The sequence below is a fragment of the Grammomys surdaster genome, unplaced genomic scaffold (genome assembly GCF_004785775.1).
Source record: "Grammomys surdaster isolate TR1022 unplaced genomic scaffold, NIH_TR_1.0 64, whole genome shotgun sequence".
Taxonomy (NCBI): domain Eukaryota; kingdom Metazoa; phylum Chordata; class Mammalia; order Rodentia; family Muridae; genus Grammomys; species Grammomys surdaster.
Window position 1 is genome coordinate 886538 of NW_021604566.1, and position 27995 is coordinate 914532.

General features: G+C 41.9%; 1 protein-coding gene across 6 annotated transcripts; it reads right to left on the reverse strand.

The window, feature by feature from the left end:
* Positions 1-8092: 8092 nt before the first annotated feature.
* Tp53inp1 (tumor protein p53 inducible nuclear protein 1) lies at positions 8093-25168 on the reverse strand. 6 transcript variants are annotated; one of them, XM_028768670.1, is made up of 5 exons: positions 25078-25092; positions 24149-24256; positions 17845-18103; positions 16937-17294; positions 8093-12750 (listed from the first exon to the last, which is right to left on the reverse strand). In XM_028768670.1, exons 3-5 carry the CDS (start codon positions 17954-17956, stop codon positions 12501-12503), a joined length of 720 nt encoding a protein of 239 aa, XP_028624503.1. In that variant the 5' UTR covers positions 17957-18103; positions 24149-24256; positions 25078-25092; the 3' UTR covers positions 8093-12500. The 6 variants fall into 6 exon arrangements, with proteins under 6 accessions (XP_028624503.1, XP_028624495.1, XP_028624511.1 ...); XM_028768662.1 differs by lacking the exon at positions 25078-25092 and adding an exon at positions 24773-25061; XM_028768687.1 differs by lacking the exons at positions 24149-24256; positions 25078-25092 and adding exons at positions 14547-14584; positions 24617-24766 and having other exon boundaries at positions 12641-12750.
* Positions 25169-27995: the final 2827 nt, after the last annotated feature.

Consider the following 27995-nt stretch of genomic DNA (forward strand, 5'->3'; position numbering starts at 1 on the left):
TCGGCTCAGCTGGCGCCGGCGCCAACTCAATATATAGGCCTGGCCCGGACCGCCCCGCACGCATGCGCCGCAGACTGACACCTCGGACGGCGCCTTCCCCTCCCCCGCACGCGCCCGCCCAGCTCGCCCGCGCGCGCCGCGCCCTGCCCTCAGTGCGCGCGGGCGCCGAGTGGCCGCACGGCTGCCCTCCCAGGCCGTGCTCCTCCGCCCCTCTGGGCGCTTCACCTGCGCGCGCTGCGGCCGCAGCGTCGGAGAGGCTCCTCCCCCGTGCTGGTTGCCCACCACGGGCTCGCGCATGCCTTGCAGTTCACGCCTGATCCCTTCACCGTAGCTCTTGGATCTCCGGGTGTCAGGCTGCGGTTCAGTTCGGCATTTTGAGAGAGACAACGCGGTCCGGCCCAGGCAGGGGCGGGGGGACCCCCAAGTCTTCTCAGAGGCACCGGGAGCGGGAGCCTGAGGGCCCGCCCCTCCGGGAGGAGCGAAGCCGCGGCCGCGGAGCTGGCCAATGGCAGGAAAGGACAGCGGCACAACGTGGAGCGGCCGCAGAATGTAAACACTCCGGAGCGCGCCGCCGGCCACGTGCGGAGCCGGAGCCATCCGCCAGGCGGGCGACGAGCGAGCGGGCGGGCGGCCGCGCACAGGAAGGCGCCTCAGCCTCTGGTCGAGGTACGTGTGAACCCTGTCCTCGCGCCCCGCCGAGCGGCCACTCCGCTCCTGTCCACGGCTCCCACCCAGAGCCCGCGCGGGAAGCTCTCGCGCCGCGCGCTGCCTTTCTCCTCGGACTCCTGTTCCGGGCGCTAACCACTTCTCGGGACTGAAGCGCGAGTGCGGAGTCTCTAGGGACCGGAGGGCAGGACGGGCGGACCACGTGCGCGCCCCGCCCCGCCCTGCCCTGCCCCGCCGCCAGCGCGCCCTGCGGAGCCCGCGCGAACCGCCTGCGCGGGAGAGCCTCCCGCCTGCGAGCGCTGCTGGGACGTGGCGGGCCGCCCCGCGCCGCGCCTGGATCCGGGCACTTAGGCTCAGGGCTCCGACTCCCTCTCGGCTCCTGCATCTTCAGGCCGGGCTTGCGAGGGACACTCCACACACGGTCCCGTGGCGGGACGCCGCTTGGGGAACAAAGAGCCACCCACCCACCCACCCCAGGCCGCGGAACTGGAGGCGGGCGGGCGGGCGTTTCTCCATCCTCGTCCGGAGTGAGCCGGTGCGAGGGCGCCAAGGACAGCGGCCGGGCGCGCGGGCCGGCCCTTCCCGAGATGCACCTGGAGGCAGCCGGCCGCGGTGGGCCTTTTGTGCCACGCTATTCCTGAGAGCCAGGAAGGCCCTCGGCTTTTTCTCCCGCACAGCCCCCTTTCCCCACACTTTGTAAGTCTTAGGCTAGTCCTTTACACCAGCAAAAGTTTTCTTTCCCAAATTTACACGTAGGAGACAGGATCAGTGGAGACCCAATGGCCTAAGAAAAGTTCAGCCAACCAAGAATTGCTTATCAAGACTCTAGAGAGGGAGGGAGTTGTCTCCCTTTGCAGTAGCTGTCATGTTGTACAGCTTAAGAGTTCTAACTGGTTATGACAAGAAAGTGGGGTGTTTGTGGATACCTTTCAATAATGTGTGTTCAATGAGTGTAAGCAAAACTGATGGCCTACAGCCTCAGCTCCATAGTGAATTCAAGACCAACCTAGATTATGTGAGACACTGTCCTAAAAATGCCAACTGGTGGCCTATGTGAGTGAACTTGATTAGAAAACACTGAAAATGAGGGATGTCGTTTATATGGGATTGGTCTTAAGTATCATAAGCCCAACCGCATAAGTTGGTGTAAATAAGTCATTAGAAACGTACTGTGGGCATATCCTTAAGTATTATGTGAGAGTGGCTGTAGGGAAAGCAAAATAGAATGATTGAATCATCATAAAACAAAGATACCAAGCTGGCAGTGGTGGTGCAAACCTTTAAGCTCAGAACTCAGGAAGCAGAAGCAAGGGACCTCTATGAGTTTGAGGCCAGCCTCTGCTAAAGAGTGAATTCCAGGACAGCCAGTGCTAGCCATCAAAACCCTGTCTTGAAAAGCCAAAAATAAAAAGTAAAACAAAGGTACTTACAAGCCGTTATTACTGCACCAATATTCACAATACTTAATTTATACAATCAGTTTAGGTGACTGTCCACATGAATGGATAGAGAAAATATGCTAGATACACACAATTGAGTGTTATTTAGTCGTGAAGAGCAAAGTTATAGTGCAGGAAAATTAATGGGGCATAATAATAAGGGAGATAAAGTACATCCAGAATGACAAGTATGGTATGTTTTCTCATGTAGAACCTACACCTCAGTGGTAGAGCGCTTGTCTGTCACAGGCTTGATCTTCAGCGCTTGGAAGGTGAGACATAAAATAGAAAGGGAACTGTTTGTAAAGTAGATAATGGGAGGTAAGTATGATCAAAGTTTTATGCAGGCATAAAATGTTAAAATGAAACCTTTCTGTAATAAATACTGATGAACATTAAATTTGAAAATGTACAGAGACTCCATATTAACCAATCATAGAATTGATGGTTAATAAATACACGCTATTCTTGCTCTTCCCCCTTACCAGAAGTTAAGAAACAATTTTAGCCCTTTGTGGTGCTACACACAGGGCTCTAATCCTAGCAGTCAGAAGGCAGAGGCAGTGGGGTCTCTGTGAGTGTGAGGCTAGGTTTTTGTTCTTTTGTTTTTTGGGGTTTTTTTTGTTTGTTTGTTTTTTGTTTTTACAGACAGGGTTTCTCTATATAGCCCTGGCTGTCCTGGAACTCACTCTGTAGACCAGGCTGGCCTCAAACTCAGAAATCCTCCTGCCTCTGCCTCCCAAATGCTGGGATTAAAGGCGTGCACCACCACTGCCCAGCTGTGAGGTTAGTTTTTAAGTTTGCTTTTAGTGTTCTTTTCTCTTCTAGTCATTCCATTTTTACACTTACCTGCTTTAAAATATAAAATGCTGACAGGTGTGGTGATTCACATTTTTAATCCCAGCACTTGGGAAGTAGAACAGATGGATCTCTGAGTTCAAGGCCAGCCTAGTCTACATTGTGGGTTCCAGAAAGCCAGGGCTGTGTAGAAAGACCCTGTCTCAAAGAAAAAAAAAAGTGTAAGAAATTTGGCATTTTCTGAAGAGCCTACTGTACATGCCCTAAAATTTTGTGGCTAATAAACTTTTATTTTGGTTGTTTTCATATTCATTTTGAGAAAGAAAAAAAAGTTGCAAAGGTTCTTGGAGGCACAGGTCTCTGTTTTCCAAAAGCCAAGGGTTTTGGTTACCTGTTGCTTTGGTTACTGACAAGCTGAGGCAGGGTTGTTTTGAGTCCAGGCTCCAAGTCTAATCTGGGCAAGATAGCAAAATCCTGTTTCTTTAGAATAAAGTCAAACCCAGCTGCTGTACTTCTTGTCTCTGGGTCTTTGGTATGCCTTCTCTGTGTAGAGCTCAAATCCCTTATTTTTGTACTCTGTAGTTCTGTCCTCTGAACAAGACAATAGTTACCTATTTAAGGACTGACCCTAGAGCCTCCTGCATAAATACTGTACCACTTAGCTGGATTCCTGGGTACCTTTTTAGTTTTTGTTTTTTTGAGATTGAGAAAAGGTTGCCTAGACTAGCCTTGAGTTTGCAACTCTCCTGCCTCAGCTTGTGACATAGCTGGGATATTACAGACCTGCATTACCAGGCCAAGTTTTGTCTTTTTTTTAAACCTCACTTCTAGTTGATTGAATAAGATATCCTAATGAGTAAGCTATTAGATACAAATATGTTGTTAAGTACCTGTGAGACAACTGGGCATGGTGGTGCATGATTGAGTTTAAGACCAGCCTGGTCTACAGAGTGAGTTCCAGAATAGCCAGAGCTATACAGAGAAACCCTGTTTTGAAAACGAAAAACAACAACAACAACAAAAGAACATATGAGACAAAAAAGATGTATGAAGTAATGTGTTTTCTGAGAGGCCAAGAAATAATTAGAATAGTGGCAACTGTAAGACAGGCTGGTTAGCCTCTAGGAGCTTGTAGCCCAGTCACTTTTTTATCTCTTATTTGAGGCAAGGTCTCTCTAAGTTGCCCAAGCTAGCCTTAAACTCACTGTAACCCAAGCAGATCTTGAGGTTGGAACCTCAAGATCTTAGCCTCTAAAGTAGATGGAATTTCAGGCCTGTGCCACCAGACCTGGCTGCTCTCTGAGGAAAGGTTTATAATCTGTAACCCAGAAATTTGGAAGCTGGATAAGAGTTTTTCAGATGTCCTGAAAAAGCATAAATGAATGTATGCATGCCATGTTTCTTGACAGCCCAGCAGGGGGCCTAAAGTAATGTACCCACAGCCAAATATAGCATTTAATTAAATTACGTATGTATGTATGACAGGAAGTGTATGTGCAGAAGCCAGAGGTAGATGTCAAGTGTCTTCCTCGATTGATTTCCACTTTAGTTTTTGAAATAGTCTTTCACCAAACCTACAGCTTGCCAATTTGGGTAAATTGGCTGGCCAGATAAGCCAGTGGGAGCCTCCTATCCCCACCGTCCAACATTGTGATCACAGGTGTCCAGCACCTTTGTAGATGCTGGGGATCTGAGCTCGGGTCCTCATGCTTGCATAGCAGGTGCTTTATGACAAAGCCATTTCTCAAGCCTCTCCCTTTTTCTTTTTTAATTTGTTTTTTTAATAAGTGGTGTTTTGCCTGCACTGTGCACTACATGTATGTAGTGCCTTCTGAAGCCAGAAGAGGGCATCAGAGCCTTTGGAATTGAAGTTTCAGGTGGAGCTACTGTGTGGGTGTTGAGTTAGGTGTCTGAGTGCTGAGGTAGATAGTGCTGAACCTGGGTCCTCTGGAATACTGGCCAGTTCTCTTAAAGGATGAGCCGTCACTTCAGTCCTCACACCTCTATCTTTGATTCATTATTTAATACTTTAATAGTCACAGAAAAAAAAAACAGTAAAGACTTTCAGACTTGGGAGAGACAGAGAGAATGTTGTGACACCTGAGTTTTAGGTCAGTTAAGACAGATGGGGGCGGGCAATAAGTTTATCGCCAAACTTAATGGGAGATCTTAGTTTTAAGGGCTTTTTACACTTTGGTATTGCAAATGAAGAACTATGGACTGAATTTTATTGTGGTTGTTGTTGAAACAGGGTTCTCTGTGTAGCCATGGCTGTTCTAGAACTCCACTGTAGACCAGGCTGGCCTCAAACTCAGAGATTTCCCTTCTGCCTCCCAAGTGCTGGGATTAAAGGCCTGTGCCACCACTGCCTGGCTCTGAATTTTAAATTTTATTTTTAGTTATGTACGTGAGAAATTATGGGAGCACCTGTGTCACAGCACACACGTGGCCATCAGAGGACAATGTTTAAGAGTCTGCTCACTTGTTTACTTTGGGATTCAGAGATTGAATTCAGGTGTCTGGCTTTCATGGCAAGCACTTTTACGAATACATGGGGGGGTGGGAGGGAGGGAGGAGAGCGGAGAGAGAGACTCGAACAACAAAAACAAAAAATAAGAGAAACATTAAATCTACAAGAAATGGGTTGATCTTTCTTGTTACAGTATTTTGGCAGTCCTTTGTGCCAAACTCAGAACCTCCTCCCTAGTAGGAAAGGGCACTGACTCACCACTTAGCTGTACCTCTAGTCCATAGGTCAAGCAGTTTAGTTAGAGCATAAAAAATAAATGCTATGCCATAAGAATTAATGTTTTACCAATCTAGTTATGTAACAAGGTGTACAAGAGCAATTCACATTGTTCTAAGAATCAGAATCCGAATCTCTACCACCCCAGTGCTGGAATTACCTGCATATACCACCATACTCAATTTCATCCAGTGTGGCCAAGCTTTGTACATGTTAGGCCAGCCCTCTACCAAATGAGTTACATCTCCACTCTTATAAGGTTTGTTTCTTAAATAGAAGAATGTTATGGAAGATTCTTGAGGCCAGGAGTCCCTTGGGCACTTGTATACAACTCTAGTGCTGTAAATTGACATTCTCTAGCACATTTGTCCAATATTTTCAGATCCATAAGACTTTTCCTTTGAGCTACATGTGCACACCTGTAAATTCCAACCTTTGGGAATCAGAAGCAGGAAGAGGGCCACAAGTTTGAGGCTAGGCTGGGTTACATATTGAGACCCTGTCCAACTGTCCCTTTCCCTAAAATAACAAAAAACAAAAATCTTTCTTTTGAAAGTTATTTCCTAATTTAAAATCTTTCAGACTTGATGAATGAAATATTTTGGGTTTTTGTTTCTCTTTTGAATGAAATATTGACTCCTTAACACTCAGAAATTTTTTTTCAGAAAAGGTTGCACATAGTCTAGGCTGGCCTCATATTTGCTGTGTCAAGGATGACCTTGAGTCCCTGATCCTCCTCCTGCCTCCAGTTAAAATCTCAGTTTAACAAAGTATTCAACATAACCAGTGGCTCCTTCCTGAGTGACACAGTCTAGACTCCTCAGAGAAAAAGATGCCCTCAAATAATGATGCTGTATGACCATTTGAATGCTTTTTGAGACTCCTGAGATTTGTGCTTGGTTTTTGGTGGCCTTAACCTGAGCCCCTTGGTGTTTCCAGGCAAGCTGGTGTAGAGTGGGGCCTGAGGCCCTATGCTACCAGGTCAGCCTCTGTTGTGATTTCAGAGGGTTGGTTTATCTGAGAAAAAGCATGGTCAGTTCTTTAACTGCTAGTCATTTTTACCTGTGTAAACTTTTGAAGGGGCTGGATTTAGAATGTGAGATCACTGAATAAAATATTTTGATTTCTCTATTGTTGGGACAATTTAACTCTTGAGTATGGTTGCCAAAAATTTGATGGGTAATTTTCATCCTGTGATTTGGCTTGTATCCCCAGTAACTTGTACTAGTCACCACCATCCTTTTTCCTTCCTCATGTCCTCACCTTCACTTGAGCCTACTCACACCTCTCTCTGTTCCCAGAGTCTGTAGTCTCCTGCTATTTCCAGTGTTTTATCTTTGGGAGACAGTAAATGCTGAACAGATAAAATTGGTTTCCATTTTTTAAAAACATTGATTATGATACCAGTTTTAATTTAGTTGGGTGTTACATTTTACTTAAAGCTTTTAGACTAAGGTTTATTGAGGTAATTTTTGAACACATCCATTTTTCAGCAAAACTTGAAAGAGGTGGTGCTCAGTGACTAAAGCACTTGCTATGCAGACATGAAGGCTGGAGCAAAGAGCCCCAGCACCCAGGTAAGTATTAGGTAGTGAGTGCAGTGGCCACCTGGGGAGAGCTCTAACTTCATGTGAGATCCTGCCTCAGTAAAATAAAGCAGCAGCCACTGAGGAAGATACCCAGTATTAACTTTTGGTACTGAGCTGCTTCCTTCCCACTTCACACACACACAAGATGCATACATAGAAAATGAAAAACTGAGGTTTTATTCATGTTAGAAGTAAATTCTTCCCTTTTAAAGTCCTGGCCCTTCAAATACAAGTTTATTTCTACCTTAATTTGAAAAATAACAGGTCAAGAGTTCAAGACCACTCTGGGACACTGTCTCAAGAAAATTAACTTTGGGGCTGAAGAGATAGCTTAGTGGTTAAGAACACTGGTTAATCTTCCAGGGGACCTGGGTTTGATTCCAGGTTGGCAGTTCACATCTGTCTATAATTCTACTCCCAGTGGATTCGTCACCCTCTTCTGGCCTCCCATGGTCACTGCATGCAAATGGTACAGACATACATGTAAGCAAAGTACCCATACAGCCCTTCCCCCCCAAAAGAATAGATTGGTTAAAGGAGAAAGTACTAGTTGGAGATCACCATGTATATATACATATATATGTGTGTGTATATGTGTCTGTGTAAACAAAGGCTTTTTAAAAAAGAAGGGGCTTTGCTATATAGCCCAAGCTGGCCTTGTACTTGCAATAATGCTTCTGTCCCAGCAGTTACTGAATATTGAGATTTCATGTGTTCAGCAACATGCCTTTAAAAGAAACATTTACAGTGCATAGCAAACTTTTTGCACAAGCAATGCTAAACAGCAAGTGCTTTAAATAAGTTGTATCACTTTCAAGAGTAATGACCATAAAGATAAAAGAATCTGCCACATGTTAAGTTAAAGGACATTTTATTTACTGACAGATTAAAAACTGTAACTCTGGGCAGTGCAAAATGCACCGCTGAACCTATTACAAAGAACTGGTGTTAATACACAATGTTTAAGCAATGCTACATTTTTTTTTTTTTGGCAAAGTGCTGTGCTGTTCATTCTGTATAAAACTGACCATCTCTGACCCAATTGGTATAAAAAATTTTAATAAAAAAAAAAAACAATTAGATAGTGGCTCAAGAAAACAAGCTGCCATTTATGCATAGATTGATGTACAGTATATAATCTAACTAAAATGTCCCTTTTAAGTTTCAAGTTGATGAGAGAAAATATTGTGCCCATAAACACATTAAGAAGGCACATAGTACAACCTACAATACTTTTCAAAATCCATAGCTCATATCCTGCCTTTAGAAGGCAAATGTGTTCACAATTCTACTAGAGAAAAAATAAAGCCACTTCTTAAAAATAACACGCACAATTATTCACTAAAGTTCAAAACTTCTGAAGGAAAACAAAACCACACACATACCTGAGGCCCCCAAATACACACCTCTAACCTCACCAAGCACTGTTTGGTTTTTACAAGTCCATCTAGAAAACAATACTAAAACATCAGGCAAGTACAAAGTCAAACTGGGCATTTAACAATTAGAAACATTTTTCAATACCACAAGGAAACTTATCAATGATACACAGAACATCATCCATTTAAGCTGCCTTTCTCTGAATAGTAACTTCTCTTCCACATAAAGGATACTATTGCCAGCCTGGGGGGAAAAAAAAAGACACTTCCTTTGCCTCTGTACCTATTCCTACCTATCTGCACCTAAGCCACTTGAATTGGTGTCACATTTCAAGAAAAACTGGCCTATGACAAAGTAGACAACACTGTCATGTAAGTTTGTAAAGTAGACAGGCATTCATATACAATTTTAACAGAATGTCAGGTTGCCATTTATAATACATCAGAGGCTGATGGCATGAAACTACCTAACTTTAAAGAATTTAAAGGCATAGTATCTATAGGCCTTAAAAAATAAAGATAAAAAAAAGATTAAAAAAAAAAGATAATTTCAAGGCAACAATAGAAGCATACACTAGTATTTCCCAGTATAAGGAGCAGTCTTTTAACTGTCTCTGAAACAAAAAGAAAAAGGTAAAAACTTTTTTCCACTAGTCTATTTAAATGCATATAAATGTCTATCATCTAGTTGCAGTCCTTCATACCTACTTTTGTTTCCAACTCAAAGAAAATGAAGATAATAAGATACCCTTCCTTGCTTTTTCCTCTTTTAAGAGTATACAGAGACTTAATGCCTCTGTGAAGACAAAGCAAAATAGGAAAGCAATTCCACTTTAACAAAAGTGAAGACTGTAAACCTGTACAGATTTGAGAAGCAAAAAAGAGCCAGGCATTGAGCCCTCACAAGTTTTAAGTAAACACTCTTTTTGCTAAAACCAAAGAACTAATAAACAAGAACAGTCTGCATGGGAATTGGAAAAATACACAGAAGTTAATGTTCTGTTCTGTTTTGAACTTCCTGCAGTGGGAAGTAAAATCCAATCTTTTTGTGTCTCTGCAAAAAGTTCCCTACCTATCCAACCATACAAACACAAATTATCACAAAAGATAAATATGGTAAGCTAAGTACCTATATATAGTGCAGAATATAACCCAGGAAATAGTAATTAACAGAATACACATTCTAAAATGTTAAACATAAAACACAAACTTTGGGGAATGTGGGGTCCACTATAAAAGCTAAAAAACAGACTCTGTATGTACGGCTGATGCACACCATGTATTCCAGATTTTGCAAACAATATTCTAGGCTTTTGGTTTAGAAATGGTCAGTGCTACTAAATTCTGGAGTCTTGCTTCTTTGTTTTTTTGTCTTACAGTGCTGGGGATGGAACTCAGGACCTTGCACATACTAGGCAAATCCTCTACCACTAAGCTACATCCTCAACTCCTGGGATCTTCTTACTGCTTGTACTTTCAGTGCATTGAAGAACACTGTAAACCACTGGTAGGTATAACAGCAAAATGATGGTGATGATGATAATGAGTAATCAACTCCTAAGATGTATTTTTTGGCCATGTTTCAAAAAAATATTAAACAGGTTAACATTGTTCTGTTATTATTCTTGTATCTAACACACACAGTAGTTGCCTAACAAAACACCTAATGACTAAGAACTTCAACTGAGTTATGTAACCTTTTTTTTTTTCAGTTCTTACAAGTGCCAATTTTAGACATAAGCTTTAGATTCTCACACAAACAACAGTGTGCTACCTACTTACTATAGGTGGAGTGGTAATCTTAACCCCAAAGGAAAAACCCCAATAGCTGATTTGTTTGCTGGTTTTCAGGAACAAAACACTAAGCATAGACTAAGAATGAAAAGTCAGTAACTGACAGAGATGTAAGTGTACTTAAGGGTTAAATAAATGTGGTGGGAAAGTTGTTTTTAAAAAAACAAAAACAAAACAATGTAGTTTAATACACAAACCAAGTCATGCTGGCCAAACAAATTCTGATGGCTGAGCGTCCAACTTGTGAGACACAGCTTACATGTGATGTAAGGGAGTAGGGGAAAGCTACATGTACTCAAAACCTCTGTCCAGAAGACACTTAGCTGATCTATTTCAAGTTACCACATATCATCCTATAAGAGCTGTGGTATAAAATATGCACACCTCCATGAAAACAAATAGTAACAACCTCTCAGTTTAACAAACTATAGACTTGGCCCCTTAATTAGAAAACATATAAATAAAAAGGGAAGTCAGTATGGAAAAGGCTTAAGGACGAAGAAATGTAGATTCCTGTTCTAAGGAGACATCCTGGCACCTAATCACAGCCAGTGTTAAGAACACCCTTCCCCATCTAACTGCAGCTCTAAATGTCCAGCCTCATCAGAGGAGAGCACTGTTTCTTCCTGAAAGTCCCCCAGGGTTCCCTGTATCAAGCTGCTTTAGGGATAATACTTCACATAACAGTATGCTTTTTTCCTTGAAATTATCTCATAAACAAATAGTTATGATTGCAGAGGGGTTAGGGAAATGAGCAGTTTGAATAATGTGCTTCAAGCTGTAAGTGGGTTTAATTTTCCAGAAAGTTGGTTGCAAGTGTGGATGGCTCATCAAAATCTACCAAAACTGCCCTTTAAAAAAAAACTGATCAGATAGAGGTAAGAGAATGGACTTTCCTCTACACCACATTAACTGGTACATATGAGTGGAATCATTAGCACCAACCCTGAAGAATAATCATGGCAGAAAACTGCCACAGCCTCCCAGAACTAGGTTCAGTAGAGAGTTCAGTTCTCTGACAGCCCCACTTCTAATCAGCATATAATCCTCACAACTCTGTGAGGGAGGTAAATATTATTCCTCCCCTGCTGTGGAGGAAACAGAGGCAAAAGTGGTCAAAAAATGAAAGCTTGTGGAAACCAACCCATCAGTCTTCACTTAGGTGCTAAAAACAAATGCCACCAGAAATCCCTTGGGAGGACAGGCTCCATGTCTGAGGAGTTATCACTGTGTCTCTCCCTTTCTTGTGGCAAACACGCTTGTGTATTTTCAGCTGAGCCGACAGTTAAGACTTTATAGACATCTCCAAATACTGACTGCTCTGTGGGTTATCTACAAACAGATTCCAAATATCATCTCATGGGTCTAATTTTTCCCTTTGCATATGAAACAGGTGCTTTCGTCCACTACATCTGTAGTATTTGTACCATATCATGGAGTCACATCAGAATTACTGAATATATTGTTCACCAAAGTTAATGTACCTGAATTCCACAATGAACTGCAATGACTAATGGGGGGGGAGGGGAAGAACCATACATACAGAAATATGTCAAGTTTTCTTTCAAAAGTAAGTTCAGCCATTAATTCCATTATATCCATGGCAAAAATCACCTGTTAATGCTCGTGTTAGTGTAAAAATGTACTCACTATATACAGAGAAGACTATAAGTACTAGTCAATAAAGTATACGGCTGACCCTGAGAATAAATTTTTGTTTACACAAAAGATTAAATAATACAAAATAAAGGAAATTGAAAAGATGCCTATTCTTACACTTGGGGTAAGAAATGTCCTTAAGATGCTAACTCATACATATATACCTTACTGTACTTAAAGACAACCCCAAACACTGTCACTGTATTGATATGTTTCCAAAAATATTATGAAAAGGTTTTTTTAAAAGTAATTTTCAGGAGCAAGGCATTATGTGATACACAGCACAAAAATCTGGTTGTGATAGTGTCTAAACACACTAATACACTAGGCCTTCAGTTGGCTGGAAGGAGACAGCACTTTCATTGTATGCCCATACATCCAATACATATGCACAGAACCTAAGGAAACCAACCAACATAACTCAACATTCTCAGTAATTGTACTGGCGTGGGCAGGGCTGGTGAACCACCCAGCCACTGTGCTTCATTTGTCGAGTGTGGCAATCCCTGGTAAGGTTCTGACGACGGAGGCCATTTCTGTTCAGAGACTGTCTTTCACTGTGTCCTTTTATCCACTGGGAAGGGCGAAAACTCTTGGGTTGTTCCAAAAATGTTGCTTGAGCAGCAAGTGCTGCAACACAGCAGTGAATATGCTTCCCCATTTCACTCTGGGCTTCCATTCTGAAATAGACCAAAGTAAGTATCAATAACAAGAGTATATTACTAAAAACGTTACGTAGTAATTTCATTTTTTTTTTTTACATTTATTTGTCTATGGTTGGGCAAGAACTTGGTGTCTCATGGCTGATGAACAGATTTATATTTTGTGACTGTATTTGCTGAGAGTAGGAGAAGGGAGGCACCAATCAACTGTTTAGTTATTGTTTTTGAGGTAGGGTCTTGTTATTGAACCCAGGCTACCCTCAAATTCACCATCCTCTTCCAGCCTCCAAGTTGTAGAATTTTGAATGTGTCATAACTCCTAGCTGAAAAATTAATTTTAATAGAAACATAAACTGTATTGTCCAGAGATGGCTAAATTAAAAATGTGCTTCATACTCTGAATGAATTTAATGTGGTTCTCCAGGAGAACTGATGTCTACTGAACACCTGCGATTCTATTTAGTTTTCTGAGACAGAATCTTAATTTAGCTTAGGATGAATGGCCTTCAATTTCTTATGTAGCTAACACTGGCCTTGAGTGTTCCCACATGCTGGATTTATCAGTGTGAACCATCACACCCAGCTTTCCACTGTTTTGAAGATACTAGTTCATTCTTATTGTAAAATATTTTAATTTTCAAATTTGATCAAATGGCATATATACCAACAGCACCTTCACAGGTGATTTCTGGCTACAAGTAAAATATCCTAGGTAACGTGAATCATATTTCATAGAAATGCACATAAGGACATTCTACCAACTTTACGTTTTCTAGGTAAGAGGTCTATGCCTATTACATGTGTCAGTTTTTTATGCCATAGAGGTGCATATTTTGGAATGGCATGTATATGGAAGTGATTATATTCTTAACTGGTCGTAACCAGTATTTTAAGCCAGGCTGTGGTGGTGCATGCCTTTAATCCTAGCACTCAGGAGGCAGGGGCAGGTGGATCTCTGAATTTGAGGTCAGTGTGGTCTACAGGGTTAGTTCCAGGACAACTAGGGCTACACAGAAACCCTGTTTCAAAAACCCAAACTAAACCAAAAACCATGTATCTTAGAACATGGTTATATATAGTAAGATTGTTTTCTATACTAAAAGCCAATCAAGTTGAATTGGTATAAACTATATTAACACATAACAAAGTTCATTTTCTGCAGTGCTGTGTATTATCTCAGGCATCTTGTATAGTTGACAAATGCTTGGCCAGATACATTCTCAGCACAACTGTGATGATAAAGATGATCCCTAAGATAGGTTATTCTATCCAGATGGCTTCAAGCTCTGTTAAGTAGCCAGGAATGACCTTGAACTTCTGATTCTCCCACCTCTAGGGCTGGGTTTATGGGTGTGCATGAACATATCCAGTTTATTCACTGGCAGCTGAACCTAAGTTTTCTTGTATACCAGGCAAGCACTCTATAAACTGAACTATATCCCAGTCTGAGTTTTAAGATTTTTACCAGTTATTTTATTCAGGAAGGGTAGTTACATATTTTGTCTAAAATGATCAGAGGAAACCATATATGTATGCATGCATGCAAGCACATGTATACACACAGAACTAAAGGATCCCACTAAGAAATTAACAGAGGATTGGGATGCAGCTCAGTGGTAGAATGCTTGTCCAGTATGTACAAGGCCCTGGGCTTGATCCCTAGTAGTAGGTAAAAACAAAAGAAAAAAAAAAAAGAAACAAGCAAATAGAAAAAAAGCTAATATAAACTCAATGATTTTTAGAAGGCGGGCATTTGAGTTCCTAGTCTCCCTGCTCAAACACAGGTCATATGGTCCCAAAGTAAACATACTTACTCTGTGCCCGTGAGTCTTATAAGCAGCTTTTTCTGGCCCTACAAATGTTAAATGTGAACTATTAAATCACTAGTAAGATTTAAAATGCCATTTTAATTTTACTACTAGGACATGGTCATTTTTCTTTATTAAGACTGATTTACTATGGACATTAAAGACATATTACTTAAAATTATGGTTTCTCATAAACTTTCACAAACAATATTAATAAAGGCTAAGATGCAATAAAACATACACACTCTAAAGCCATTATACTTAACTTCATACTCATATGGTTTATACTGATATCCCTGAGGACAGAGTAGAAGTAATATGTTTGAAGGATGGGGTTTATTGCTTGCTCAGAAAGTAAGGACTGTTTAATATATAAAGACTTGCCATTTCAGTAACACTTGATTCTTCCTTGATTTGGAAACATATGTACACATATAGCCAGTTTTGAGACAGTTTTCCAGGCTGTTCTTACACTAGTGATCCCTCCTGCCTCATTCTCCTCAATGCTGGGATTAAAATCACATACCCCCATGTCTGGCCTTTGATAATTCATTTATGAAAACTATCTGTTTGTTGGTCCTACATGTTAATATTTATGACATAGGAATGCAAAACCAACTTCTTGTGGCATCAAGTTACAAACTCTTAAGTCCTAGATACAGTGCACAGATGCTTTAATAAAGTTGATAAAATACTCTAGGAATAGGTTCGATTTGAAATACTCTACCACTGAGCTGCATACCAACCTTCTATTAATTTCTTCATGAGTGTTAATAGTATTCATTTGTGGATCGTGAGGCATGTCATTTCTGCATATTTAAATTTTGGGCAATAAATATCTGCTGTAATAAATTACTTTGCAAAGCTGCCAATTATATACACAAAAATGTACTTTAGTACTGAAAAGTATCAAATGCCAGTAAATAAATTTAAAGTGGTAATTTGTTAACCATGTTTTTTTATGTGTATAACTTTTTTTGAGATTTTATTCATTTGTTTTGTGTGTATGTTTTGCCTGCTTGTAAAGCTGCACCACATGCCTGCAGTACCCATAGAGGCCAGAAGATGGCATCATCCACAGGGACTAGAGTTACAGTCATGAGCTGCTATATGGATTCTGGGAATTGAACTTGGGTCACTTGAAAGAGCAACTAGTACTTTTAACAACTGAGCCATCTTTCTAGTCCCTAATCATGTTCAATTGTTGAGTAGATTCCACAAAGATGCAGTCAGAATCGGTAGAGAAGAATTTTTAAGAACTGAAGAAATGCTTAAAGCAGCTATAAAGCAATTAAATCAGCATAAACAAGTTATGTTTTAAATTTTAGTTAGGATGCTGAAGACACATAACTCAGCAAAATTATGGCTTTCAATAAAGTGCCACTTGAAGACCCAGTTTATGCCTGGTACTTCATGATTGTATAACAAAGACATGATTTTTGTTTTGGTACAAGAAAGAGGAAATATATTTAGCCTTGCTAAAATGCATCTGTTATACTGGGACTTATGAGGGTAGTAATTCTAGAAAGGTTAGCATTGCCTGGGTTTTATTTATACTCCAGAGATGGGAAACCAGCTATGTACAGTGGTCCAGTGGAGCCACAGCCTAAACCATGCAAAAGGAGCCCTTCAGATAACAGTGTAATACTCCAAAGGATCCAGACTCACCTGAACCCTCTACCTACAAGAAGGAATAAATCCGTGGCAATACTCACAACGTGCTTTGATGCTACAGGGCATGTTCCATGGACATGCATGATAGACTAGCCAGACTCTAAGCAGATGAAATGGAGAGGAGGCCTTGGATTTTGTAAGTGAGAATTGTCTCAGATTTATTCCTAAGAATGTTCTCTTGATGAAGGCCACAGAGTATCTGGAAGGTTGATTTGGAACATGCTATTCTTAATGGACTTCCCTTTCCTGAACTTACTGGGCCTTCACCTATCTCCATTTCAGACTACCATGTAACAGAACATCAATTCTGAAATCTGAGGGCACCCCTTGGAACAAATACTTAGATTTTTAAGATTAAGTACCATTTAAGATGACTTAGCTAAGACTATGTAGAAGAAAATTAATTTTTGAGACATACTTTAGGTGAATTTGATACCCTAAATAATCTAGTCTATAATACACCAGAATTACATTCCAATATACTTATCAGAAATAACTAGACTTTTTATTTCCCTTCAGTAGCATGATTTTATAAAGGAGATGGCTCTTTAATAACCTTATAAAACTCGATCTTGATCTGAATGTTGTATTTATAGCCCAAGTTACTTAATTTCTAGCACAGTTAGTTTTAAGTCTTCTAAAGCCTTAGCTTTGTTCTGTGTAGAAATAAATTTTGCTTAGCAGACTACTTATGCAGAGAGAATGCAGTGCTTGCATCATACCTGGGACCACTTGAGTTATATTCATCATTCCCACAGCTGGCCTCACCGAGACCAGGACAGGAGTTGTGCACAGCATAGACAGACATGCTGGGATGTTCAATGAGAAGGTTTTCCATAGGACTTGTTTCCACTTTGATAGTGGTTAATCCACCTGCTGTAAAACATGGGGGAGGAGTGATGAACCAGCTCTCCTCCATTGGACAGGACTCAAACTGAAGGAAGCAGGAATCACTGGTGTCAGCCAAGCATTCCAAAGACGCAGGTAAACAGGAGAAGACAGAAGTGTGCTCTGCTGAGGACTCTTCACCAATGTCTTCATCTTCTTCCTCTTCCTCTGCTGAGAAACCAGTGCAGGTATCTAGATTGTGATCCACAATGCATATGGCAGGATGAGAAGTCAGTGGTGGAGTCACCCATCAAGATCAGAATACAGAATAAAGGACAATACCACATTAACAGATGCTCACAAAGGCATTGATATTTGCTTGTAACAATTATAATTTCCAATCTCTGTGTACTGTTAGACACTGAGGAATGGCATTAGGACTTTTTATTCTAGCAAATAAGCATATTATGAACCCTGTGGGTTCTTGTTGCTCATATGAGAGTTTCCTATCAAAGTGGCTCTACTTGGACCAGGCTTTATGGGTTACAAAACTAAGAGTTCACATTTTCTGTGTATATACATATGCACTCATGTTTGAGGGTATTTGTGTGCAGAAACACTTTACTGACTGAACTTTCCTCCAGCCCCAGGAGTTCCCACTTTTGAGCCAGGTGTGGTGGGGTTTGCCTATAATCATAGTCTTGGGAAATAAAGGCAGGAGGATCAAGAGTATTTAAGATTATTGTCAGCTACATAGCTTGCTGGATGCCACTTGTGATGATTAATTGTTGATATGCCTTACCTATGAAGTCAACAAGAATCCACTCATCATCTTCTTTCTCACAAAATTCTGGTTCTTGGCTGGAAGAAGTAGTGACTTCGCCTACAAACATTTTATTCAGTCTCTGAAACATTGTTAAGGCAAGATTGAGACTTTGGCTGGATATCTTTGTAGCTGAGATTTCAAAACCCTGTCTTCAGTTGGCCCAATGTCACAGACAGGAGATTAAAGTGCACAGTGTTTCTTCAACTTAGGTGAAGAGCAAGAAGAGTCATCATCTCTAAAATAAAACAGAAGATGCTATTTTTTTTATTTGTTGTTTGGGTTGGGTTTTTTTTTTTTTTTTTTTTTTTTTTGGAGATAAGGTTGGTGTTTACTTCTAATCCTCTCTTGCATCCACCATGATGCCAAGCTGTCATTTTCCTACCCCATTGTCCTGCTGTTTGTATTCATTATGTATGTCTTCCAGGATATCTTATATTTGAAATCTGTAAGACCAGCATAGTATAGCTTTTGAAACAATTCCTATTACTGGCATGGGGAAATTTTATACTGTGGAAACTTAATCATGCAAGAACTGGGGCTGGCAACACTATTCTCTGTGGAGTGGTTCAGGAGTCACTGAGCACATGGTACTCAAATCTTGGTTTCCCTCTTTCTCATTTTAAAGCTTAGGTAGATGGAGCTGGAGAGACAGTATGGTTAAGATCATGTGTTGCTCTTGCAGATGACCAGTTCAGTTCCCAGCACCTACATAGTGGCCCACAACCATTTGTTAACACCAATTCCAGGAGATCTGACATCCTCTTCTGACCCCAGAGGGCACCTGGCATACACATAGTACATATACATGCATGCAGGTAAAAACACTTATACACATAAAATAAATCTTAAGGGGGGGGGTACCTTAGGAAGATGAGCCAGTAAGATAGCTCAGTGGGTAAAGGCACGTGCTTCTAAGCCTAATGACTTAAGTTTGATCCTGGGACCAACACAGGAGAAGGAGAAACCCAGCTTATATTTATCCTCCAACCCATGTGCTACACACACACGTTTTTAAAAAAGATTTAGGAAGCTACACAACTTCAGTTGATAATAGCTCCTACTTTAGGTAGTTCTGGTGACTTCTAAATGATAACACTCAGTTTATTTTATCTAAGCACAAAGTACAGTTATAAGTGCCCATTTCTACCTGGCTACCTGATAGCAAGCTGAACACACATCAAGAATAATTTTTAATTATTTTCTCAAGAATATCTCTTTGCTTTCCTAATTCAAAGTTCTCTGGAAAGATCAACTATTACTCTACAAATATTCAGTGAGTACCTACTAGGCACAGTACAAGGGGCTCAGCAGTGAAAAAGAATCACACAGAAAATGAAACAGTGCAATTATAGATGTAGCAGAAAGAATACTATATGGCCCTCAGACCTCCCTAGGGTAGCTTTCCATTAAGTGACCTTGGACCTGAGATCTGGAGTGGAGAAGGGGCAGACAGAACACTGTGAAAGCCTGCATAATCAAGAGCATGGCAGTGTTCATATAGCTCAAGATCCAGACAGGGTCACAAGAAGAAGCTAAGGGCCAAGCAGGACCAGATCCTGCAGGACCTAGGAAGAAATTAAGACAAGAACTCCCCCAGGGGGAGGGGCTGGAGAAGTGGCTCAGCGGTTAAGCACTGGCTGTTCTTCCAAAGTCCTGAGTTCAATTCCCAAAACCCACATTGTGGCTCACAACCATCTGTAATGGGATCCAATGCCCTCTTTGGTGTGTCTAAAGACCACAATAGTGCACTCATATACATAAATAAATCTTTAAAACGGAAAAAGACAACCCCAGGCATAGACATACATATCTTTAACCTTAGCATTTGGCAGATTGTGACTAGCAAGGATCAAATTTCTTGGCCAGCTTGGGGTACATAGTGAAATGTTATTTTAAAAACAAAAAAGTAAAAGCCCTGGCAGTGGTGGCCATGAATTGAATCCTAGCAATCAAGAGGCAGAGGCAAGCGGATCTCTCAGGAGTTTGTGGGCAGCCTGATCTACAGGACAGCTAAGGCTACAGAGAAATGCTATCTCAGAAGAAAAAAGTGGGGAGAGGTGGTCAGAAGAACCAGGTTTCTGGATGAGTCTTTTAGTGGGACCATTTTAGAGGGATACCATACAAAGTACAGGATGGATGCTACTGCTGTGCTCAGTTAGGGGAATATATCATGTGTTAGGCAGTAGAATACAAGTTTGGGGTTGTTGTTTTATTTTAGCCAGGAGTACAGATTTAGGAGGTTATCAATACAACCGGGATGACAAATAGGCTCTGTTTTGTTTTGGACAGGGTCTCCCTCTAACTCTAGTCTAACAGTGATCTTTCTGCATCCGCTAAGATTACATACATTAGATATAATGTCCAGCTTACTTTCAGAGTCATCTTTAAAGAGTAGTTGAGCTGTGGAGCTAAAACATCTGGGGCCATTCTCTTTTATAGAATAGATTGCCACAACTATTTGCATATAAAGGTAAAACATCTCAAAACATAACAAGACACTTGGGGTTGTAATGCTCAGCCATTAATTATTAAAAGTGGGTAAACAGGAAATATCACTTGCATAACCAGTTTTTCTGAAACAGTCTGGGAAACAGCATGATCAGATTGTGAGGACTGCAGACTAAGAGAAATTACAGAAAACAAATGGACTGTGTGGTCTGCCTGGCCCAAAGGATGAGTCATGAGGTTGGGTGTACATGAAGGGTTTTGATCATTTAAGAAAGGGGGAGTAAAGATATTTTCAAATGTAACCAATTTATTCTAGGTTATGAGGGCAAATATCAGCCAAGTACAACTGTGTTGAATGAGCTGAGAGAGCCTGGGTATTAAGGCTGAGTGCCCTAATTAACTAGAGCTACTGTGGAATGGACAGACCTCACAGGAGAATTCTTCAATGATCCTCAGTGAGAGCCTTGTCCTCCACCTATGACACCGCCTTGGACAAGCTTGGCACTTGGATTCAGGCCCCATCAGTGACTACAAGCCACAAAATATGGCTAGATCAAGGGTATTGGGGCCACTGCAAACTAACTCCTTTAGCTACAGCCAAACCCAGGGAGACTGGCTATGCCTGTAATATCTGGACTCTTCCATGCCCTGCTTGAATCTTTTAAAACTGTTCTGTTGGTTAAAAACGTTTTTAATTTTTGTTTTCTTTCAAGACAGGGTTTCTGTGTGTAGCCCTGGAACTAACTCACTCTGTAGACCAGGCTGATCTCAAACTTAAGAGATCCTCCAGCTTCTGACTCCCAAGTGCTGGGATTAAGGACATGTACCATCACTGCCTAGCTAAAAATTTTCATGCGTGTGCATGTGTGTTTGTGTATGTGTGTACACGAGCACGTACCTGTGTGCACTGAACTATCTTGCCAGTCCCTCAACTTAGTTTTTTTTTTTTTTAATAAAAAGTGGGTCTTATTATGTAGCTACTCTAGAACTTTTGATGTAGATCAGGCTGGCCACAAATTCACAGGAAAGCCACCTGTCTCTGCCTTCCCACTCTGAGATTAAAGGTATGCATACCATACCCACCCCTTAATTTTCAATTTTAACCCACTTAAACTGATGAGTCAAACCTCAGAAAGCTTTCAACTACATCTGAACAGTTACCATGTGTGAGCCTCCTTTTTCAGCTGTAAACTTCATCAGCCAGATACAAAGCCAGGCACTGAGTATTCTAGGTTTTGCCCAGTCAGCTGCTCCCTTGTATACTCAGTAAACTATTCTTAAAGCAGAAAACCTAAATATGCTTTAAGTATTTCCTGTGAGTTGCAGGGCAGTGGTGGCGCATGCCTGTAATCCCAGCACTTGGGAGGCAGAGGCAGATGGATTTCTGAGTTCGAGGCCAGCCTGGTCTACAGAGTGAGTTACAGGACAGCCAGGGCTATACAGAGAAATCCTGTCTTGAAAAACCAAAAAAAAAGTACTTCCTGTGAGAACTTTGCATTTGATTATGCCACTCATATAAGGTATATACTGGAATGTATTGGAAATATTTGGTACTGAAAATGTTAAATATCTCATTAATAATTTTACATCAATTTTACATCAATTACATATGATTATATCAACTACATGTGTTTTTGATAGTTAGCATAGGTACTGAAAATTTAAGCATACACATAGGACAGTGCTGTTGTGTTAATAAAAAAAAAAAATCCCTAGGGGCTGAAGAGATAGGTAAGCAGTTAAGAGTGTGTGCTTCCCTGCAAAAGGACTATAGTTTGATGCCTATCACCCACAGGTGGCTCACAACTGCTACTAACTCCAGCTACAAAGGATCCCATGCCCTCTTCTGTCCTCTGCAAGTACCTACATGCATGTTCTCTCATCTGTCTGACTAGTCTATGTGTGTGTGGCATAAAAATTAAACATCTTTTAAAACTCTTCCTAAACCTTACCACCCTGTCCTTCCACGGATGACCCAGAAAATGTCTCTTCATAATAGTCACTATTCCTTTTGACACCTACCCAGAGATGGTAGCTCCAAGAGGGGAGCAGACCATAAGGAGCAGCAAGGCTTCAGTTTCCCATTTGGTCATTGACTTATATTCACAACTCTAGGGCAGTAGTAAAACTAGTGAAAGTTCCAGAGAAAACATGAATCCCCAAGAGGACAGACTGACAAAAATAGCTTTGGAATTTAGCAACGAGGACAGAGAAGCAGGATGAAGCAGCCTGAAGCAGCCTGTTGTTCTTAGGTACTTAGAAGCCTCTAGGGAGGAAACAGAAACACATTATCTGGGCCCAAGTATTGATCAAGGCAGATTTACCCATTACTGCTTACTTGCTTTAAAATATCTCCATCCACCATTACAAAAATAAATGGTTTTTTTTTTTTTTTTTAATTTCTAAGATGGCCGGGCGGTGGTGGCGCACGCCTTTAATCCCAGCACTTGGAAGGCAGAGGCAGGCAGATTTCTGAGTTTGAGGCCAGCCTGGTCTACAGAGTGAGTTCCAGGACAGCCAGGGCTAAAAGAGAAACCCTGTCTCGAAAAACCTAAAAAAAAAAAAAATTCTCATAGAAGTTGAGAACATGAGGATGGATTTTTTCTATTCCACCACTTTGTTCAATTATTGTTAGCATCTGGCCTATTTTCCTTTTAGGCATAATTTTTAAAAACTCATACCTAAAATTTAACATTTTATCTTGTTTATCACATATGAGTAAAAAACGTTTTGTGGACAGAGAAAGTAGCTGAGTTTACTTGTGGGTAAAACATTCTCCTTTGAGAACTTACAGTGGAGTGGTTAATTTGTAAGATCTTCCTGGTATGCAAGATCTTTCTCACTTTTTTGTTTTGAGACAGTTTTCATGAGTAGCTTTAGCTGTCCTGGAACTCACTCTGCAGACCAGACTGACCACAAACTTCTGAGAGATCTGCTTGCCTTTTTAGTGCTGGGATTAAAAGCATGGGCCACCACCACCCAGCTGGCACTTTTCTCAGTTTTGAGATACATACCTAGGGAAAGATGGTGTGGACTTAACTGTTGGTTTTGGAAACTTCTACCAAATGTGGGAATTTGTTATATTTTTTTTCTTTAAAGGGCATATATATCAGAATGTTTATGGTTTGTGATAGGCAGTTGAGATATTTCTCTTCCATGTGATGAGGAAACTGAGCTCCAGAACGAAATGAAAATAACTTTCCCAAAAGCAAGAGAGTGGTGTCTTGAGGCAGCAGTAGAGCAGGAATCCTTCCAACCTGGTGCCTTGCTTTTTCCCTGCATATGACCTCAGGCTCCTTCCAGCCTGATTCTAAAAACTTGAGAGACTAGCACTTTTCAGTGGTTTTGGCTGCCAGCAGGCGGCTCCAAAACCATTTTTAAAATTAAAAACAACAACAAAAGCACCCACAACTTCGATGAATGCAGTTTTGTAATACCAGCTGACTAAACGTATCATTGAAAAGCAACCTTAAAACGATTACTTGTGGGCCAAAGGATAATTGAACATGTCATCGTATCTGGTGGCAAGCCTGATGACTTGAGTGTGATCCCCAGAATCTACATGGTGGAAGAAGAGAACCTAGCAGTTCAGAAAAACAAAGATGCTAATACAAAGGTTTGTTCTTTTAGTCAGAAACAAGGGCTGGCCTTGAACTCCTGATTCTCCACTGCCACCTTTCCAGGCTTGAGCCACCAAGCCTTGGCTTTGATTCAAGTAATTTAAAAATCAAATTTGAACTACAAAAATACTAAGCCAAGAAAATTGTCGTTGCTCTTTACACCTCTGTCTATTTAGCTAATTTACAAGGAGATTATTCCCCTATGGACTCACCACATCCTGTTCTGAAGTCTGGAAAACAGTGAACAGAGCAATTAGATGGGTAATTCACTGCTTTGTTAACCCTAACTCTTGAAAGCAGTCATCTCCAAGAGAAATACACTAGAGAGCAGAAAAGAATAAAAGACAAGGTGAAAAAACAAAAGAGACACTGGTCACAAAAAAATTAGTAGGCCATGGCTTCCAGCAAAATTATAGTGGCAGAGGCTGAACAAGTTGCATGGTGTTGTCACACCTGCCAATGAAAAGTATTGCAATCACCACCAAGCATGTGATTTCAAGATCTTGGGGCATTTGTAATGATGTCGGTCCAAAGACCCAAGAGTCATACTCTTCTCTCTCAAAACTACTCAGCATTCTGAAAGGGCTCTCTCAGCCAGGAACGCCTTAGTCTTTAGGAGTTACAGGTGGAAAGAGGTTCCCCCTTAATCTACTCTGAACTTTTACACGGAGTAAACATACCATGAAGGTAGAAGCAAAATGAAGGAATTGCACGTGAAATCCCTCTGCAGATAGTAAACACCGCTTCCTTTTAATTAGCTGTGTGGCCTTAAAATTACTTAATCTCACTGTGCCTCCAAGTTTCCTCCGCTTAAATAAGCAAAGTTGGAGCCTCACAGGACGGTCGCGACGGTCTTGAGATGAAGTATTTAGAACGGACAGCAGTCTCTGGCACACCCCAAGGGCAAGTGATCAAACTGATGAGGACGGAAGCGAAGGGAAGTGCTCGTCCCACAGGTGCAGGCTCGGTGAGGCGCGAGGTCAGGAGGGGTCGGGGCGGGTCTCCGGGTAATGGAGCAGGTTTCCGTCACCCGCAGGATCTCGGTGTCGCCGTGCACGTCACGGTAGGGAGAGGGCCGGGTAGGAAAGTCAGAGAGCGGGCAACCAACCGCCGCCCTCCCGCCTGTGTCGCCCGCACTTACGTGAGCCGAGCGGCGCGGCGGGCGCTGAGGTAGCTGCGGCGGGCCCGGCTCCTCCGCTGCGGTGGCTGCCCTGGCGGCCGCCGGCCCGTCCGGGTCCTTTTGTTGTTGTGCAGCTCTGGGAACAGCTGATCGGCTTCCCGGCCCCGCCCCGGGCGGCGCCAGCCCCGGGCCGACCAATCGGCTGCTCGGGGGCCCCCGGGGCCGCCCTGCGAGAGGTTGTCACTAACGCACGTGACCTGGCACTGGGTCGGCGGCGCGCCCCGGGCAGAAACAAGCCCGGGCAACAAAGCGGGAGCCTAAGAACACTCGTGGCGAGCGGGAGGAGGGTAGAGAACGGGGGCCGGGGACTGGCCGAAGTGGGAGTCAGCGGGACCAAGAGGAGAGCCCGACTCCCGGAGCCGCTTCGGCAGAGTGAGGAGCCCACAGTGTGGCACTCAACCCCCTTTTGCTGAGGGGTGGTTAGGATACCATCTGCTCCTCTGGCCAGTGTAGAGATAAGCCGATAGTCGTGATGCTTAAGGCAACCCACAGCTGAGCATTCCTTGAAAAGAAGTCTGGGCCCCAAATACATGGGATGCCTGTGTCCCTCATTCCCCACCCTTTAGTAAGACAGTAAACCAGGGCCTAATCTGCTTTAGGAACTTCAACGGGAAGCTCACAAGTCTTGCACCTAGAGTCTGCCCTAGAAAGGCAAAAGTCAGGCAGAGGAGGCCGCCACTCGGGGCCTAAAGGGCCTTAACTTCCGAAAAGAGGAATCCTGGAGTGAAGAATTAGCTATGTTTCTTTCCAGGGCTCTGCATCTAAGATCTTATAAGATCCAAGGAGGTTATTAGCTTTTTTACAAAATGTAAACATTCACATGAGACATACCTACTGACCAGCTATTTATAGTGAGAAGAAAATGAGACACTGCACTTATAAAGGGATTCTAAGCCAAAGCTCTACTGCATGTACATAGGGGATTAACTAGGAATGACAGGAATCATGTTGGTGCCTGTCAGTTATATGGATTCTGTGGGGCTGAGATGAAAAACGTCTGCCCTTGGTGAGCTGTATAGCTCAAGTAGTCTCAAGAGAGACTCAGGTCTTGGATAGACCTTCGATTCTCAGCCTGTGTGTCACCTAAGACCACCAGAAAACACATATATTTACAATTCACAGTAGTAAATTATATTTATGAATTAGTAACTAAACAATTTTTATATTTGGGAGGGTCACTACAACATGAGGACTGTATTAAAGGGTTACAGCATTAGGAAGATTGAGAACCACTGGGCTATACAGATGGGGAGACAAACAGGTTATAGATAAAGATGGCAAATGTCTGGGTTCTTTCTAATCCTCTTGACATGAGACAAAGACCTTGTGTGCTTTTTTCTCCTGTCAGCAGGGCTTCCCTTCTTGGTGATTGGTTCAGGCTGGTCAGGTATGTTCAAGGCTAATTCTGGACAAGTTTACCTGAAGCTATGGGCCCATCAGCTCCCCATTGTTTAATTACCAACCCCAAATTAGGAGAGGGGGACCCATCCCAGGCCACAAAACAAACAAACAAACAAACAAACAAACGAAAACACTTAAAACACACAAGCCTTAAAACACCTAAGCCTCCCAGGGAGAGAAATGGATTTTGATCTCCAAGACTCTCTGCTCTGCAGGGAGTCAGAGAGTTGTCTGGCACTCAGATAATAATCAATATGTGTTGATCATTTGACCATACATGCTTCAAGGGTGTATGGATTTTAGATTTTGGCAAATCAAGTTATTTTCTGTCAAATATTATTGCTATGTTAGGAACCCACCATCTCTTGTTTCTCTGTAAGAACCCATCTAGAGGCTCTGTGCCCCTGGGGTGGGGTGGGGGGAATCCATCTAGAGGTCTTCTTCCCATTTACAACCAAAATTTATTAACAATTATAAAAGTCTAGTTTTTTTTTAATCAAAAAGACTTACCTCATGCAGCTTAATAAGTTTGTTATTCCTAAAGGCAAAGTGTAAAAGCAGTATCTTGTTATGACAGAGAAAACCTGAGGTAAATGATGCTTCCAGAGACAGCTGCCATAGGCCTCCATCATGAAACATAATTCTCTACCCCACACACATACACTTTGAATCTAGGCTAGTCCTATCAGTGCTTTGACCCACACAGTATACTAGTAATGATATTCTAGGACTTACACTTCTGAGCATTAAGAAAATCTGGCAGTTTCTGCTTTGTAGTCTGGAAGAAGACAACCAGAAGTCGGGGCAAACTGTCACTCATGCTATGAGGAAGTTCAAACCAGCTGTGTAAAGGCTGCAATGTAGAAGCTGCCTAGCCAGGCCCTGGAACACAGTCCATTCAAGCTGGGGTACCAAACAAGAAGGAGAGAAAAAGACCCCCTAGGCAGTTCTAGCCTCAACAGACCACTTGTGATAAGCTGTCTCCACTGTGTCCTGCCAAAATGACTGAATCCTGAGCAAACAAATGATTGTTCCTCCTCCTCCTCCTCTTCCTCTTCTTCCTCCTCTTCCTCTTCCTCCTCTTCTTCTTCCTCTTCCTCCTCCTCTTCCTCTTCCTCTTCCTCTTCCTCTTCTTCTTCTTCTTCTTCTTCTTCTTCTTCATCTTCTTCTTCTTCTTTTCCTTTCTTTTTTTTTTTTTTTAAAAAACCTCACTGTGTAGTCCAGGCTGTCCTAAAAGTCCTCATTCTCCTGCCTCTGGCTCCCAAAGGCTTAGGTCACAGGCATATGCTACTATAACCAGCAAATAATTGTTTTAATGCATTAAATGCAGGAGGTTTACTGTTGTGCTTTTGTTTTTCAGGACTGAACCTAAAACAACAGATGAACAAAATACAAAATGAAAAGCCAGAAAGCTAGTAGAGACTGGTAGCACATATCTGTAATCTTAGCACTTGTGAGATGGAGGCAGGGAGACCAGG

What these genes read in the sequence shown, in the direction of transcription:
- Tp53inp1 (XM_028768678.1), bottom strand. Translation starts at nt 17,956, where the DNA reads ATGTTTCAGAGACTGAATAAAATGTTTGTAGGCGAAGTCACTACTTCT. An exon ending in GATTCTTGTTGACTTCATAG is followed by an intron (nt 17,295 to 17,844) that starts GTAAGGCATATC and finishes ATCACAATCTAG; the next exon opens with ATACCTGCACTGGTTTCTCA. An exon ending in TATAACTCAAGTGGTCCCAG is followed by an intron (nt 12,751 to 16,936) that starts GTATGATGCAAG and finishes GGTCTATTTCAG; the next exon opens with AATGGAAGCCCAGAGTGAAA.